Source organism: Pholis gunnellus (assembly GCF_910591455.1).
Source record: "Pholis gunnellus genome assembly, chromosome: 5".
Lineage (NCBI taxonomy): Eukaryota > Metazoa > Chordata > Actinopteri > Perciformes > Pholidae > Pholis > Pholis gunnellus.
This window is the reverse complement of record NC_136531.1, coordinates 3,182,477-3,199,482: the sequence shown is the minus strand read 5'-3', so window position 1 is coordinate 3,199,482 and position 17,006 is coordinate 3,182,477. Positions and strand designations below refer to the sequence as shown.

The window sequence follows — 17,006 nt, the reverse complement described above, 5'->3', positions numbered from 1 at the left end:
ATATTCTATGGTAATAAAACACTTTGAAAGGAGCCTTGCTGCGTCACCAGTACTTTTACTTTTGATACTTTAAGTACAGTTTGCTGATAATACTGCTGTACTTTTACTAAAGTAACATTTTGAATAAAATACTTTTACCTGTCATTGAGTACTTTTTATTTCATCGTATTTCTATGTTTTACTTAGGTTTGTAAGCTTTGCTTTATAAAAACATTTCTGCACAGGACATTTATTTTGAAAAACCTGTGCGCGACACTGGCGTGCGTCATCAGGAGTCGACAAATGTAACGCCTGCTAGCGAGATAAAAACCGGTATAACGTAAAGGTTGCTCATCTTAATTATATCCTATTTGTGTCGTTATTGAGTTATATTAATCACTGCCTCAGCTCGTTAGTGTCTTATTCACATTGTGTGCGTGTTAGCATGTTTAAAGAAGATATCTTGTGTTAGCTAAGCTAGTTAGCTAACGTTAGCCTCGTTTGTTTACATGTGTAGGTCCAGCTGGGAACTTCATTCTCAGTCTGTCGTCTTCACAGCTTTCCTCTTCTTCTGCTGCACGAGTAGATAAAGACACGTGCAGAAACACTTCTGTGATGGAACATTACCAACTCATGTAAGTAACGTCATGTGAAGTCTGTTCATACATATATATATATATATATATATATATATATATATATATATATATATATATATATATATATATATATAGACTTGAGTGAGGGGTTTGTTTTACACAGATGACTATTCGGTGTAAGATGGTTCAACCAGACAGATAATTGAAAAGGTAGAAAGAGACAAATCCCAGCGAGCAACAGTTAAATGAGATGGTGAAAGAATGAGATGAGAAATGAGATAGCATCAGAATGTGTGCAGATTTGAAGAGGAACAGGTTTCAGTGTCAAGTGTTTCACAATAACGAGCTTAATTATTCCTCTTAAAAGCAAGAAAGTGGTGAAATATCACAGTTCTAACGAGACAAAGACAGTCAATCAAAGAGGATTGGTTCACTTTATGATGCTATCATTGTGTTTGGAGCACATTTAGGTGGCTAACACTTCCATCCTTTCTCTAATATTAATGCCAACATATCAAAACTATACTTGCTTCAACATCAGACTTTTAGGAATGTTTTCTGATTTCCCCCTCTCCTTTTTTTATTGAAACAAAATTGCCAAATAATGAATAACCAGCGTCTCTGTTATCTCTCTCCAGCCCTTCCCGTTAGCGACTCCTGTCTTGTGCTCTTCAGGTGTTTTCTAGGATGACGGCGGTGAAACAGGAGGAGCGATGAGGGTCTTTGGGCCGGCGGAGCTGTTCGCAGGCTTCTGCCATTCGGACGAGCAGAATCCTTTCCCCGTGTGGCAGGATGGACACGTCAGCTCGTGTTTTAACCAACTGGTCCTCGGAGCCGTGCCTCACGCGGGGATGGCCGTCTTCAGCGCCTGCTACCTCGCCATGCAGAGGTGGGTCACACCTGTCGGCGAAACGTAGACTTCACTCTGACAACAAAGCTTTTCTTGGTCTGTCCGGACAGTTTCTTCCTGCGCTAGAGTTTCATACCATGCAGTGTGTCCACATCGAGGAAACGTCTTTACCCTAAACTTTGGTTTTATGAGTGGCTAAACAAAGTTATCAATCTAAAAGTTCGCGTTTATTGTCCGCCTTTTGGCCACAGAAATTCATTTCTTATCATACATCTGTTGTATTTTCTGTAATAACGCTCCTGCCTTGTAGGCGCGACCTCCTCCAGACGCCCCCCCCCTGTGGCTGGACACTCCGGCGGGTGTCGGCTCTGCTGGCGGCGCTGCTCTTCGCCGCCGACGTGGTGCTGGTGAGCCTCCTGCAGCAGGCGGACTTGTACCTGGACGTCCTGGCCGACGGCTGCGCCGTCCTGGCCTGGCTGGTCCACTTCGGTGCTGTCACGGTGCTCCAGAGGTCGGCTTTCAGGAGAACCAGAGGACCTCCTCTGCTGCTTCTACTGGTTCTTCTGTCTGTCCCAAACCTGGTCGTCACTCTGATGATTTACTGCGACGATCAGGAGTACTTGAACCTCGCGGAGCCTCTTGAATTTGCCCGTTTTGTGCTCGCCTCCGCCCGGACGCTCCCCCTTCTGGTTTATCTTCTGGCATTTGCGTTTCCCTGCATCAGCGATGCCGGATACACTTTGCACATCAACGCTGCGGATGGATCCCCTCTCGTCCCAGAGAGCGCCCAGCCGGACACAGGGGAGATGGTGGCCGAGGACGGGAGCGGCTGCGTCTCTCGGCTATTCTACCTGTGGTTGACTCCTCTCCTCAGGCGAGGGCAGCGAGGGGAGCTGGACAGAGCGGCGGATGTCTATCACCTCCCTCGGAAACTTCGGACTACTGTGGTTTGCCGATACTTCCACCAGTGCTGGGAGGCCTGCCGACGAGGGGCGGCGGTCGGTAACGGGCGGGATCAGTGGCCTCAGCCGGTCAGCAGAAACCTCCTGAGCGGCACCTGGAGTTCACACTACCGGGAGGAACCGCTGGAGCTGGACGGTGACGTGGGCCTGCTGAGGGTGCTGCACAAGGCGTTTGGGTTGCGTTACTACGCCCTCGGTGTGCTGAAGGTGGCGGTGAACATGCTGAGCTTCACCGGTCCCCTGCTCCTCAGCAGCCTGGTGAACTTCATGGAGGACGCGGGAGCTCCAGTCAGCTGGGGGGCCTGGTGCGCTCTGGGGCTCTTTGCCACCACCCTTCTCTCCTCCTTCCTCCAGAACATCTTCGTCTTCGAGGTCTCCAAGGTGGCGCTGTCGGCGCGCGCCGCTCTGGTGTCGGCCGTTTACAGCAAAGCCCTGCAGGTCAGCGGCTGCAGCCTGGCCGGCACCACGCTGGGCGAGGTGGTGAACCTGATGAGCACGGACGCCGACCGCGTGGTCAACTTCTTCGGCAGCTTCCACGAGCTGTGGAGCTTGCCCCTGCAGTTCGCCGTCACCCTCTACCTGCTGTACCTGCAGGTGGGCGTGGCTTTCCTCGGGGGGCTCTGCGTGGCTCTGCTGCTGGTGCCCTTCAACAAGTTCATCGCGTCACGAATCCTCAGCAACAACCAGCACATGCTCCGGCACAAGGACAGCCGGGTGAAGGTGAGAGCCTCCCAGAGAAGTCCTGTCGGTTTGACATGATGGAGGTAGCATCATCATCATCATCATCATCATCATGTGACATGAACTAGCAGAGCATTCATTTCTATAGGTTCCATTTCTATGTATTTTTTCTTAATTCAAGCATAAATAGTTTTACTTTATTTTGATTCATAGTTAATTATATGATATCGATCTTTACTTGATGTCAGCCGGGGACCTTTGTTCCCTCTTTCTCTCCTTGTTTCCTTGTTTCCTTGTTTCCTGTCTACTATTGAATATATCAGAATTTTAAAAACTAAAATAGTGAGACATCTGTTTCAGCCTTTAACATCTACATTTAAGGCTTCCTAATGTTTGTGACGTATTATTAGATTTCTTCAATGAAAAACTAAGAAATATGGACGTCAGAAGTATGAGCCCAAATCCATATATGTTGTTTCTTTAATAGTTTAAGTGATTATTGAATTTAAGACTTAATGACTTTAGTGAAAAGCTGATTTGGCTTGAAGGTTTCCCAGAAGACCCGATGCAGCAGGAGTGAATGTTTTCCTTATTCACGAAGTAATTACCAAAGAAGAATGTCGATTGTTCTCGTTAACTTTTTTTGTCTTTTCTCTCTCAGCTGATGACGGAGATCCTCTTCGGCATTCGCGTCATCAAGTTCTACGCCTGGGAGCCTCACTTCACTCAGAAGGTCGCCGACTGTCGCAAACGAGAGCTGTCCCACCTCAAGGCCCTCAAGTACCTGGACGCCATGTGTGTTTACACCTGGGCCGCTCTGCCGGTGGTCATCTCCATCCTCACCTTCGTCACGTTCGTGCTGCTGGGACACCAGCTGACTGCGGCCAAGGTGAGGAAGCCTGTTTCAGAAGATGGGGGGGGGGGGGGGGGGGGGGGCTGCATAATTCCACAGTGTTCTTTCCCCTTGATGCCGGTTGCAGCTTGTCTGATGTCTCCGTGGTGAATCTCGTCCCCCTGCAGGTGTTCACCACGCTGGCTCTGGTGGGGATGCTGATCGTCCCGCTCAACTCGTTCCCCTGGGTGCTCAACGGCATCCTGGAGGCCAAAGTGTCTCTGGAGCGAATCCAACGCTTCTTCAAACTGACCAACCAGGATCTGCCGGCGTACTATGCTCTCGGTACGCTGCGTCTCGCCACTTGACCTGCAGCAGGGCGCGGTTTAGTATTCAGCCGATCTCTGAATCCTGCTCTTCTTCATTCTCTTTGGTAGAGAATAGTGAGAATAAATATGGAACTAAATTTAAACCGCACCCTCTGAATTAAAATCAAAGATATTTAGTCAGCGCTGATCTGTAGAGGAAACCATGAAGTGCATCTTTGGATGGACGAGAAAAACACTGAATGCTTCTGACGCTCATTAAATGTTATTATATATAAAGAGATGTATATGAAATAATGTTTACGTCTCCATATCTGCTCTAGTGTCTCCTGAAGACAGTCGGACATCGATCCTGTTGAGCCAGGGGACGTTTTCCTGGCAGGGGCCCGACAAAGAGAGAGAAAGTGAAGCCGGAGCAGCTAAAGGGAGTCTGCTGCTGCACGGTCTCACTCTGCACATCACTAAGGTGCATCATCTCACCGTCTCCGTGGCCTCGTGTTCTTTTCAAGAGCAGAGGAGGGAATTTAATAATCCAATTTCAAACATAAGTGTGCTCAGACAACACTGACGCACAACAACACCGACACACAACAACAACACCAGTACGTTGTTGATAAAACCGGATATTAAATATTGTATTTTCATTCCAAAAAACGTGAATCTAAAATTCAGGTAGTGTGTGTTCAACATAACTGAATAAAAATGATTTGACTCATTTAATAAAATGTTTTTTGATGTTGAATCTCGGGGTCGGTGTGCGGCGTGAGAGCAGTAACGTGTGGTGTTCTGGTTTCAGGGTTCTCTGGTTGTCGTGGTGGGGAAGGTCGGCTGTGGGAAGAGTTCCTTGCTGGCTGCTCTCACTGGAGAACTCAACAGGTCAGCTTCACTTCTGTATATTATACTTCTAATCATCTCCTTCCTGTCCATTGAAGACCTCGTATCTCCAGATGTGTTGATGAAATGTTTCCTCCTTCTTCAGATTCATAAACTCTTTGATCGACTGGAAAATGCATCGTCACAAAGCTGAAAACTGTTTGTTCTTTCTAGAGATACGAGGTTGTTTTCATAAGGTTAATGCTTACAAAGAGGAAGAAACCACCAGAGATTGGGGGGAAGTTAGGGAGTATCATACAAATTCATTTAAAAAGTACTTTATTTCTGATGATGCTTTTCATCCCGACTGTTGTGAGGACTAAACTCTTCTTCATTAGAAGCGACATCGAGAGCTTTTAGGTCTTAGAACAGCGTTTTTGACTCCTCGACGTTGAGCTCAGAAGAGATTAAATAACGCTCGGGTGTTCTTCTCTCCAGGCTGAGCGGGGTGGTGTACGTCGCGGACCGAGAGGCCGGCTTCGGTCTGGCGTCTCAGGAGCCGTGGATCCAGCACGCATCGGTGCGGGACAACATCCTGTTTGGCAAAGACTACGATCCCGCCTTCTACCAGGCTGTGATCGACGCCTGCGCCCTCTCCGACGACCTCAACGTACGATTGCTTCGCCCTTTTTTTTATGTCTGCGTCTTTTCCTGCTTTTGCATCTCTTCACCTGCAGTGTCTCAGCGACTCTTTGGGTCGTTGTTTACAATGAGACACGTTGTGCACCTGAAGCGTGGACTCCAAAGGACGGAGACGACTGTCCATCGGTTGGTCTAACACTTTGCTCCGGAGTGAGAGTTCTTCAATCGATCGCCTGGAGCCTGATATCATCTGTTTTTTGTGTGATTAATTTAATATGTTTAAAATAACTCTCCTCCTTCAGGTTTTGCCGAACGGCGACCGGACAGAAGTGGGAGAGAACGGAGTGACTCTGAGCGGAGGACAGAAGGCTCGTCTGGCCCTCGCCAGAGCTGTTTACATGGTCAGTCCTCTGCACACACACACACTCACACACACACACACACACACACACACACCAGCCTTCTGCTTTAAGCCCAGAGAGACGTGCAGAAAGACGAGGACAAAAGCACTTCACAATGAGACACCAATAGGTTGCATTGGTTATGAAGCATGTAATACTGATGCCGCTATATGACCTACATACATATACAGACTACTCAGTCTACTCAGTGTTTAGACTGAAGAGGTTTAAACTGTTGTTCAGCTGGTAAACCAGTCGTGTTGACTCTAGACTAGCCATGTTGCCTGTTTAATTCCAGCTTGTGAAAGGCTGCGTTATTGTGAAACAGGAAGCTGTTCCTATTTAAATCTGCAAACATGTTCCTGCTTTAAGCTTCCAGTTTCTTTTAAGATGATTTTTGTTCTTCTTTGTCGGTTCGGTTAAATCATTGTACAGCGTTTTGTTCTCCACGTACAACACAAAATCCCTCGTGTCTGTCTACAACCTACAAGCGTGAAAGTCCATTCAGACACATAAAGTAGTCCTCTCAGCCGACTGACTGCAAACAATCAAACTTTTATAAAACAACGAAGCCAGAAAAACATGTCCACGTGTCATCAGCAGGTGTTTCATGTGATGCAACCTTTCTCTCTCTCTTCTTTTTTTGTTTTGCAGGACAAAGACATCTACCTCCTCGACGATCCGCTGGCAGCAGTCGACGCCGATGTGGCCGAACACCTCATGAAGAAGTGCATCATGGATCTCCTCGGGGGGAAGACCAGGATCCTCTGCACACACCGCGTGGAGTTTGTGGACAAAGCCGACATGGTGGTCCTCATGGAGAACGGAACGATCATCAAAACGGGTAGAAAACAAACAAATGTCATCATGTGGTTGTTGTCATCATGTGACATCTACTGTAGTAAAACACTGACAGGAGAAGAACCTCCATACAAACACACTTCTAAACATCTGAACTATCCTTTTAAGATATTTGGAAGGTGCTGTTTAAGTTGAGAAATGCTGCAGTGCTTTGTCGTAGAACTTGTGAATCCTGACTGGGTTCCTTTTTCAACAGGCACACCAGCAGAAATCCTTCCTCTGGTCGAAGCGGTGCCGAAGAAACGGAAGAATGACCACAACATGAGAGAGAAAGGTTTGTTCACCTGGAGTTAGGACTGAAGAGTGTGGATGTGCCCATGAAGCAGCTGCTTCTTCTTCTTCTTCTTCTTCAGATGCTGATCGGCATGTTAGCATGTTAGCATTGTGAGCATGTTAGCATTGTGAGCATGTTAGCATTGTGAGCATGTTAGCATTGTGAGCATGTTAGCATGTTAGCATTGTGAGCATGTTAGCGTTGTGAGCATGTTAGTATTGTGAGCATGTGAGCATGTTAGCATTGTGAGCATGTTAGCATTGTGAGCATGTTAGCGTTGTGAGCATGTTAGCATTGTGAGCATTGTGAGCATGTTAGCATTGTGAGCATGTTAGCATTGTGAGCATGTTAGCGTTGTGAGCATGTTAGCATTGTGAGCATTGTGAGCATTTTAGCATGTTAGCATTGTGAGCATGTTAGCATTGTGAGCATGTTAGCGTGGGGCTATTACCATTTAGCTCTGTGCTATGCTGAAGTACTCTCGTTTGTTTAACTTTCTTAATGAACACTGTGGACTTTAAACTTTGCGTTTGGAATCTTGAAAGATACCCGAGACATGCTGACCTCCTCTTCTTCATGAATGTTTAATATTAGCCTATTTATGTGTGCGTCTATGTATCGGTTCTCTTTAATGTACATGTGTTATTACAGCGGGCTCAGAACTTCTGTGTAAACTCTTCAGTACAGTGTGGTCTTTTATAGTAATCTGATTATTTCCACGTCCCCCTCTTGGCTTTAACCAGATGGCCAGCAGGAGCAGCAGGAGCAGGAGGAGGAGGAGCAGCAGGAGGAGCCGGGTTCCTCCCCTGATCTGTGTGCGGATGATGACCCTGACCTGTTGGGGGCGGAGCAGAAGCAGGTGGGCGGGCTGGCGTGGAGAGTTTACCAGACCTACTGGGTCGCTGTGGGCGGCGTGCTGGCCGCCTCCATCCTGATGTCACTGCTCCTCATGCAAGGTTTGGATCCACCGCTCTCTTTCACAGCTTGATCTGAGTCCAGTGATGACTCGGCAAGACGCTTTGTTCACACTGCAGCTCAAAGGTTTTTACACTCTGATACTGTTGAGACACTTATTCATGTCCACATCAGGTTTGTCTCCAAGGACTAAGCACATCCGACTTATGTTTGTATGTGTGTACCGGCCACTTTATTAGGTACACCTTGCTAGTACCGGGTTGGATCCCTTTTTGCCTTCAGAACTGCCTTAATTCTTCGTAGCATAGATTCAACAAGGTGTTGGAAACATTCCTCACACATTTTGGTCCACATTGACATGAGAGCATCACGCAGTTGCTGCAGATTTTGTCCCAAAGCTGCTCTGTTGGATCGAGATGTGGAGTACAGTGAACTCATCGTCATGTTCAAGAAAGCAGTTTGAGATGATTTGAGCTTTGTGACACAGTGCTTTATAATGGACATGGTGGACATGTTCAGCAACAATACTTGAGTTTTTGTGCTTCAGCCTCTAAGAACGTGTCTGACTGGTGGCTCTCTCACTGGATCTCGGAGCTGAAAAACAACGGCTCCAGCAGAACCAACGGTTCCTCTTCTTCGTGTGCCTTCAGCTCACCACAGCTGCTGCTCTTCTCACCAGGAGGGTTAATGTAAGTTATTGAATCAATAGAAGTTTTCATTCAAAGAGATGTTTTTTGTTGTTGTTGATTACACCAGAGTTTCACAATGTCACTTGAGAAAACGATAATATGCACACAACTGTTCATAAGTCTGGAATCAGCTGTTCTACTGATCTTTTTAACAGTAATCGGTGTAACGTGTCCTCAGGGTGGTTTCCAATCAGAGCTCAGATTAAGCTGATTACTGAGAGACAGCATTAGTCTAACAAACATCATCATCTGTGACGGTTTATAATTAGCTTTTTAATTAGTAATAAAATACATTCTGGTCTAACTCAGAAAAGGCAGCGGTAGAAACATGAATGCGTGTTTTTGTACTGGTTTTTATAAACGGGACTATTTTTAAGTCTTTGTGAAAACATTTCACTGAAATCTCAGTAACACGTCTTCCCGCTCAGGTCTCCTCCGTCCTCTCTGCAAACACTCGCCTCCGGCAACGTGAGCTCTGATGTCAGGTTTTACCTGACGGTGTACGGCTCCGTTGCGGCGGCCAACACCGTCTTCACCGCCCTCAGGGCCTTCCTCTTTGCCTACGGAGCCATCTGCGCCGCCAAAGCCATCCACGACAGGCTTCTGGAGCGGGTCCTTAAGGTGCGTCGGCGGCGCTTCGAGCCCCCCCCCCTGAGCAGACTTGAGTGTTTTGTTGTTTGTTTGGCAGCAGCTGAGGAAGGTTAGAGGACCAGGCTGACTGACTGAAAGGATGAAACTCCAGAACCAGCTGATGGGAGGATGTCACTGAAACCATCACTGTAAAAAGATTGCTGTAGATTTTACAGTGACTTCCTGGCAGCTGAATGCCAGCAAGTCACTGTGAAAATACTGCAGTCTTCTCGTGAACACGACATGTGATGCTCAAACTGCTTCTTGGCTGAGCCACGGCTTTAAAGGAGTAGATCGTATTAGTTAAATATGAAGCTACATGCAGGAGACCGTTAGCTTAGCATAGAGATTGGAACCGAGGGGAAACGGCTAGCTTGGCTCTCTATCGTTATAGTTTAAAAGCAAAAAACAACAACTACAGAGTCGGTTCTGCAGGTTCATCACAATGAGGGACACAATATATATAAAGATTTTCTAAAATTTCTTTGAAATTTTCTTCGTTTTTCTGAACTTTATCTCCCGGGGTTCATTTGGTTGGTCCATCTGAACTTCCCGTTCACATCCTCCCCCTCAGGCCACAGTGTCCTTCTTCGACGCCACCCCGATGGGCCGCATTCTCAACCGGTTCTCCTCGGACCTGTACACCGTGGACGACAGCCTGCCGTTCATCCTGAACATCCTGCTGGCCAACGTCTTCGGCCTGCTGGGCATGCTGGTGGTGATCAGCTACGGCCTCCCCTGGGTGCTCGCGCTCCTGCTGCCCCTGGCTCTGGTCTACCACCGCACGCAGCGCTTCTACCGACACACCTCCCGGGAGCTGAAGCGCCTGTGCAGCATCACCCTGTCGCCCGTCTACTCGCACTTCTCCGAGACGCTGACCGGTCTGGGAACCATCCGGGCCAGCGGCAGCTCTGCCAGGTGAGAGACACGTGTAGGTCACGATAGATCTGCTGATAACTTATAGATGTGTCGACGTCTAGACCTTCTTTTCAGAGTATTTTACACACATGTTGTCAACAACTTTTATATTTGGGAAAATGTACCGACAATTTTAGAGTAGCATTAATCTTTATGGCCATTTAATAGTCAGTTTTAATTGTTTAAAACAGTTGTTTTTTAAATGTATTATTCGAAAAATGAGGTGAGAAAACGTGGTGAGATTAAAGAAAAGCAACCTTTTCCAGGTTCTTATTCTGTGTCCCTGTATGAACTGTTAGCTGTTTGCTATTTTGAGTACTCGTATATCCTCTCTTATTCCTCTATATTCCTCTCTTTGCTCTTCCTGTAAAAGCAAATTGATATTACAAATACAGAACTTTGATTTGGATCGAGCGGCCAACTGTTTCCATCCAAATCACACTTGTTAGCTGTCATCAAACTACTGCTCACTACTACAAAACAAGAAAGGCAGCTGCACACTTTCTCCATACAAGGGTGAATGTGACTGAAAGTTTAGAGAATAAATTAGTAAATCATCTGACAAAAAAGTTATTTTTTACTTCCCAGAAGTTGCTGTGATTTTGTGCTGAGTGGGTGGATTTTTATTGTTGAATCTCTCTTCTGCTTCCTGGTCCAATAATCAAAGTTCCTAATCCGCGTAGCTCTAGAAACTCCACACTTTAGAGACACCAAATCCCTGAAAGATTTGATCTAATCCCTGAAATCACACCCTGCCCACATGCTCTGCTTCGCTCCGAGAGAAGTTGCAGCCCTGCGTCACTTGAAGCCCGCTCGCACAGACTCTTTTTTTCGTTGTTGCAGGTTTGAGGAGGAGATCGCCCGGCGTCTGGAGCAGAACCAACGCTGCCTGTTCCTGAGCAACGCCGCCATGCAGTGGCTGAGCATCCGCCTGCAGCTGATCGGCGTCGCTGTGGTCACCGGCCTCGGGGTGCTCGCCGTCGTCCAGCACCAGTATAATTCCGTCGATCCAGGTGAGTCCGCCGCCGCCGCTGAATCTTTGTTGGCTGTGCGCCAGTAACGTGAGATGTGGTCGGTTTTTCCGTGATGCGTGTCGCTGTCTTCAGGTCTGGTGGGTCTGTCCCTGTCCTACGCCCTGTCCATCACCCTCCTGCTGTGCGGCCTCATATTCAGCTTCACCCAGACCGAGATGCAGCTGGTGAGCGTGGAGAGAACCGAGGAGTACTCCACCGGCCTTCCTACCGAGCCGCAGCACCAGAACACGCAGGTGAGACCGCCACGAACCCAAACCGATAACCAGCAGTTAAAGAGGGGGGTTTAATGGAGCACATGAATCTAGAGCAGTGGTTCCCAACATGGGGTCTGGGCCCTGAGGAGATAAGAGTTCCACAAGCAGAAGCAGTATATTTTTTACTGTATATGTGATGATGTTTCACTTCCTCCTCTCCCGTTTCACCGCCAGCTGCCGCCGGCGTGGCCCGAGCAGGGCTGCCTGGAGCTCCGCGGTGCGGTTCTGGCCTACAGGGACGGTCTCCCCAACGCCCTGGACGGAGTCAGCCTGGTGGTGCGAGCCGGGGAGAAGGTGGGCATCGTGGGACGCACGGGCTCCGGGAAGTCCACCCTGTTCCTGGCCCTGTTCCGTATGGTGGAGCTGAACCAGGGTCAGATCCTGCTGGACGGGCTGGACGTCAGCACCGTGGGCCTGGCTCAGCTCAGGTATGTGGTGGTGGGGGGATGCATCCTCATACTGATGGGGGGGGGTCATTTTCTTTTTTCCGTTTCTTTGTGACATTTTTCTGGTTCAGTTTTCTGTCTAATTTGGTAAATCCACCAAATAATGTTATTGTGATATTAAAAACCAGGTTTCACTCAGAGGTAACATGCTTCCACTAAAGCTGCACAATCATCTGAATCTGAATAGATGTATAAAATACTGAATCTGCTTTGAGATCCAGAGATTCATCAAAATGCACTCTGTGATCGACGATAATGGGATGTGAGCAGTTGTTCATGAGAAAAATATTGAAAAATATTAAAAATGCTCAAATTATTAAGAAATTCCCGGAACTTCACTAAAGATCTGGTCACTTGTGATGCGACACACACACACACACACACACACACACACACACACACACACACACACACACACACACACACACACACACACACACACACACACACACACACACGAAGACAATAGATAAAAATAAGACTGATAAAAACGAAACCTCCTTGGTGGAAGTGATAAATTACTTGATTTACTTTAGTCATGAATTCAGTTTTAAACGTTTTGAAAATGCCGTTTCTTTGTGTTTGTTTTCAGTTTCACATTTATTTTGATGAAGAAAATGGCTTCAAATTTAATTCTGACTGCCTCTAAAAAAAACACTTGAAAACCAGTTTAAACTTTAACTGTTTTAACAGCAAAGGGGCAACTTGTCTGTTAGCCAGATAAAACACATAATGCAGACTTGAACATAAAACTAAATAAACACATAAAACATGAAGTTACGTGAAGACAAAAGCTTAAATCTCCCACAAAACTACTTACATTGTTTACAACGTACCATAAAACCATCTCATAAGAGTCATCAGATTATAGGTATTGATCATTTCTCCCTCTGTCATTGTGTGTGTGTTGTGGTGGCGCCCTCTGCAGGTCCAGGTTGGCCATCATTCCTCAGGACCCCTTCCTGTTCAGCGGGACCGTCAGGGAGAATCTGGACCCGTGTGGGCGACACTCGGACCAGCAGCTGCTGGACGTGGTGGACCAGTGCCACCTCAGCCCCGTGGTCAGCAGGATGGGTGAGCGGTGGACCGAGGGAGTCGTTAGTGAAGCGGGGCGGTGAGACGGGGTGACACGGGGAATTAAATAAGGATGAGCAGAGCGATGCTCAACGTCAGGCGTGTCTGTTTTCAGCTAATCCACCTGACTCACTGTCCTTTAATTTGCAAAATGCGCTCCACCCTTCTATCATTCCTGCATGGTGGCGTGATCAAACCTTCATCTGCTGCTGTGGCCGTGATTGTTGATCGGAACATGTGAAGGAAGGTGCACCCAGGACAGGTTACAGGAGAACAAGTTCTCTGTACGATCTACCCATCATCCTTGTCTTCTGCTCATCCTCCTCTTCCTTGCTCATTTTCTTTACATTTATGTTGGAAAGAAAACAGGAGGACGGAGAAGAGGAGACACTCTGAATATGTAGTTTTGGATGCAGGAGAAATGGACTCTTTAAGACTTTAAACATGAAAACACGACCTGGGGCGGCTTCCTCTGCAGAGGATGTTACGTCACATTTTGATGTGTCACTTCACACCCTACAAGCTTCAGAGTGATGTAACGCCTTTAATGAGAAATGATGGTGATGAGGATTCAATGCCGTGTGTGTGTGTGTGTGTGTGTGTGTGTGTGTGTGTGTGTGTCAGGTGGTCTGGATGCTGAGGTTGGGGACAGAGGGAAATCCTTCTCCGTGGGACAGAGACAGCTGCTGTGTCTGGCCAGAGCTCTGCTGACTCAGGCCAAGGTGAGACCTCACGAAGCAGTTCCTCCAACACAGAGCAGCTGCTGACACGGTGCCCGTGTGGATGCAGCAGTTTAAACGATGCTCCAGTAACTAGTTTATCTTCTTCTGTCTTCTTTTCTTTCTGTTAGAGGGATAGTTCAGATGTTATGAAGTGTGTGTGTGTGTCTGAGGTTCTTCTCCACAGTCAGTGGATGAGTTTATAGCGACAGACAGGAGAACCAGGTTCTTTTCAATACGTGTTTACAGTGCAACCAAACAAACTTGCGTTCTTTTTGAAAATAAGTTTTCCGTCGCATCATGAGCGACCGGCATCCGATGTCGAGCTGCACGCGAGTAGTTTTCCACACACACCAGCAGCAGAGGCCCCGGGGGAGCCCGACGCCTGCAGCTCCTCATCCGACAGCTCGCTGCAGCAGAACAGAACACGAGTTCACTCGTTTCAAATGGAATCGGTCGCTCGAGCTCGATAATGTCAACCTGTAATTATGATCGTTAAATGTCGTCGGATGCACAAAAGACGGCCGTTAATGATGCTAATTGGTGCCGTCGCTCGCACATGTTTAGAACACTGGGTTTGATTTACAGCCCGACCCTACTGTATATCTATTTTTATCACGGTTTGATTCGTTCACGCCACGAGAGCCCTGACACTACTCGCGTGTTTTAAAGGGTTAGACTGCCAAACATCACACCCTGCTCATTGAGTTGATCTAATAATTAACCTCCGACATGCGTCTGTCAACGCTGCCCGCTGTGAGTAAATGTTTGTTTTTACAGTTTAAAAACGTGTGTCTGCTGTCTTATAACTGCTGCTCTTTCTCTATGAGCCAATACACCCGAGGTGGACTCAGTGAAAACAGTAAAACCCGCAATAGATCCACTTCCCAGTGTAAACCTCAGCTTCCAATGAAATCACAGCTTTGGACCGTTTCCCCCTCGTGTAGGTTCTGTGTATCGATGAAGCTACAGCCAGCGTGGATCAGAAGACGGACAAACTGCTGCAACAGACCATCAGAGAGACGTTCCGGCACCAGACCGTCCTCACGATTGCACACAGGTGCTTCTGATGCGTTCATTTCTATTTCTCTGTAGTATTACAGGCCCCCCCCCCCCCCCCCCCCCCCCATGGGGACCGATGTGACAGATTTTAAGCTCCTGCTCTTGTGTTTCTCTTCTCTTTTTAAACTCTCGTCGTGTCTCCAGGATCAACACCATCATGGACTGCGACCGGGTGCTGGTGATGCATGCTGGGAAGGTGGTGGAGTTCGACACCCCGGCCGCTCTCTACCCGAACGCTCCGTCTTCCTCCGGCTGGTCGGCAGGAGAGGAGAGCGAGACGGCTAAAGAGACTCGATGAAGGAGGATATGCAAATATACATTTGTGATATTTTGATCCCGGAGAGGTTCGTAAAAAGCTCTTCTCCTGTTGGAGCAGAGAAGCGGGCCGATGCCTTGCTCCAGGGTTCTGTTCGCCCTGGGGAGGTGATGATGTGGGTTTGTGGATATTTCCTCCTCTTTGTGCTGACACTTAGTTTCTTTCAATTGACGCTCAAACAGCATTAACGGCGGAGTCAGCGAGAAAGATTGTTGATATTTGAACTCCGCACCACCGTCCGTCCTCTTCATGCATCCAATGTGCACGAGCACGAACACCGCCTCTTGCTGATTGGCTGGAATAGTGCTTTTGCGGCTCGGTCGACGACTCGGTTGAAGTGTATTGGATTAGAATCGCTGACTGCACCCTTTATCTGACATCTTCCTGTTTTTCTTGTTGTACTTTCCTTAAATTACTTCTTCCCACCGTGGTTGGTCCCTTTTCTTTTCTTTTTTTTAAACTATGAAGCAATACCAATCTGCACTGCATTAGGGGTCAATTAAGCTTCTGACCTGCTTCGATTTGTTTTCATTTATCACTACGAGCAGGTAACGGGCAGCAGGCCTCACGTACGACTCTCTACTCGACCGTCGTCGTGCGGCCATGTTTGTTTCTGATGATTCGGGGGTTTGTGTGGCGCGGTTTCAGGGTTAATGAAAGAATCCGTTGGTCTTTTGAGCGACCGATGGATGAATCAACGAATCGTTGCAGCTCTCATGTAAACTTGAGCTCAAATACTGAATGAGTGAGAATAAATTATGTATTTTTCTGGAATTGCCACATGTATAATGTTAAGAGCCACTGAACACACTAAGCTTCCTGTATGTGAAATGTGATGTTATGAAGTGTGTGTCTGAGGTTCTTCTCCACAGTCAGGGTTCTACTACAGGAGACGTGTTTATAGAGACAGACGGGAGAACCAGCACGTTCTGCTGACGACGTGTTTTAGACACAAACTCCATCTACTGTCATAATACACAGACTGTGGATCGTATGAAGTACTTCATAGGACCACACCCTTTAACACAATCACATATAATGCTGGTCAATTGAGAAGGATTTCTTTTGTTGTTTTTTGGTTTTGTCAACTAAGTTGCTTTACTCTTAATAAACCGGTTACTTTTCTAATAAACCTTGTTGTCACACAGTTCTTCTGTAACGTCAGAGTCCATCTGGAGCCGCTGCCGTACGGTTACATAAGGCCTGTGAACGCCGGTGAGGCTGCGGCTCCTTTTCTTTCCACCCAGATTCAGTGTTTGTGTCTGTAATCAGAATGACTCACGTCAGGGAACGCCTGCCGCTCCCTTGGCACAGGGCAGCAGCTTCTCACGTTGACATTTCTCACGTTGTCAGTGGGGGAGTGTTTGGGTTATGTTTTTCTGTCTTACCTTTCCTCTGTGTGTGTGTGTGTGTGTGTGTGTGTAGAATGTTGCTAAGTACAAATTCAAGGTACTTGAGTACTTCCCTTTTATGCTACTTTGTACTTCTGCTCCAGTAATTCTGAGGAAAATATTGTATTTTTTTACTACATTTATGTGAGCGCTTCAGTTTCTGCACAGCTTCACATTAGTGATACGAAATATGAATCCAATAATAAATAGTAATGTATTATCTGCCCAGCAGTAAACAACGCAGTTACAAATAGCCCTGTGTTTACTCGCCGCATCATTCATTATAATACAATAATAGAACTTATATTAATCCGAAATGAACCATTCTGCATAATAAA

At 47.1% G+C, this 17,006-nt stretch overlaps 1 protein-coding gene across 1 annotated transcript; it reads left to right on the top strand.

Moving 5' to 3' along the window:
• The first annotated feature begins 412 nt into the window (after window positions 1-412).
• Window positions 413-16,368, top strand: abcc10 (ATP-binding cassette, sub-family C (CFTR/MRP), member 10). Its single transcript, XM_079158728.1, has 22 exons — window positions 413-614; window positions 1,254-1,467; window positions 1,739-3,110; window positions 3,733-3,960; window positions 4,092-4,248; window positions 4,553-4,695; window positions 5,026-5,105; window positions 5,541-5,712; window positions 5,987-6,085; window positions 6,740-6,929; window positions 7,143-7,220; window positions 7,964-8,176; window positions 8,683-8,824; window positions 9,253-9,445; window positions 10,029-10,372; window positions 11,216-11,385; window positions 11,479-11,639; window positions 11,835-12,088; window positions 13,035-13,180; window positions 13,805-13,902; window positions 14,847-14,959; window positions 15,106-16,368. Exons 2-22 carry the CDS (start codon window positions 1,292-1,294, stop codon window positions 15,257-15,259), a joined length of 4,683 nt encoding a protein of 1,560 aa, XP_079014854.1. The 5' UTR covers window positions 413-614; window positions 1,254-1,291; the 3' UTR covers window positions 15,260-16,368.
• Window positions 16,369-17,006: the final 638 nt, after the last annotated feature.

Bases quoted from the DNA above. Each gene is read 5' to 3' on its own strand.
- abcc10 (XM_079158728.1), top strand. From the start codon at position 1,292: ATGAGGGTCTTTGGGCCGGCGGAGCTGTTCGCAGGCTTCTGCCATTCG. The intron at 6,930-7,142 runs GTAGAAAACAAA...CTTTTTCAACAG, and splicing joins CGGAACGATCATCAAAACGG to GCACACCAGCAGAAATCCTT. The intron at 8,825-9,252 runs GTAAGTTATTGA...CTTCCCGCTCAG, and splicing joins TTCTCACCAGGAGGGTTAAT to GTCTCCTCCGTCCTCTCTGC.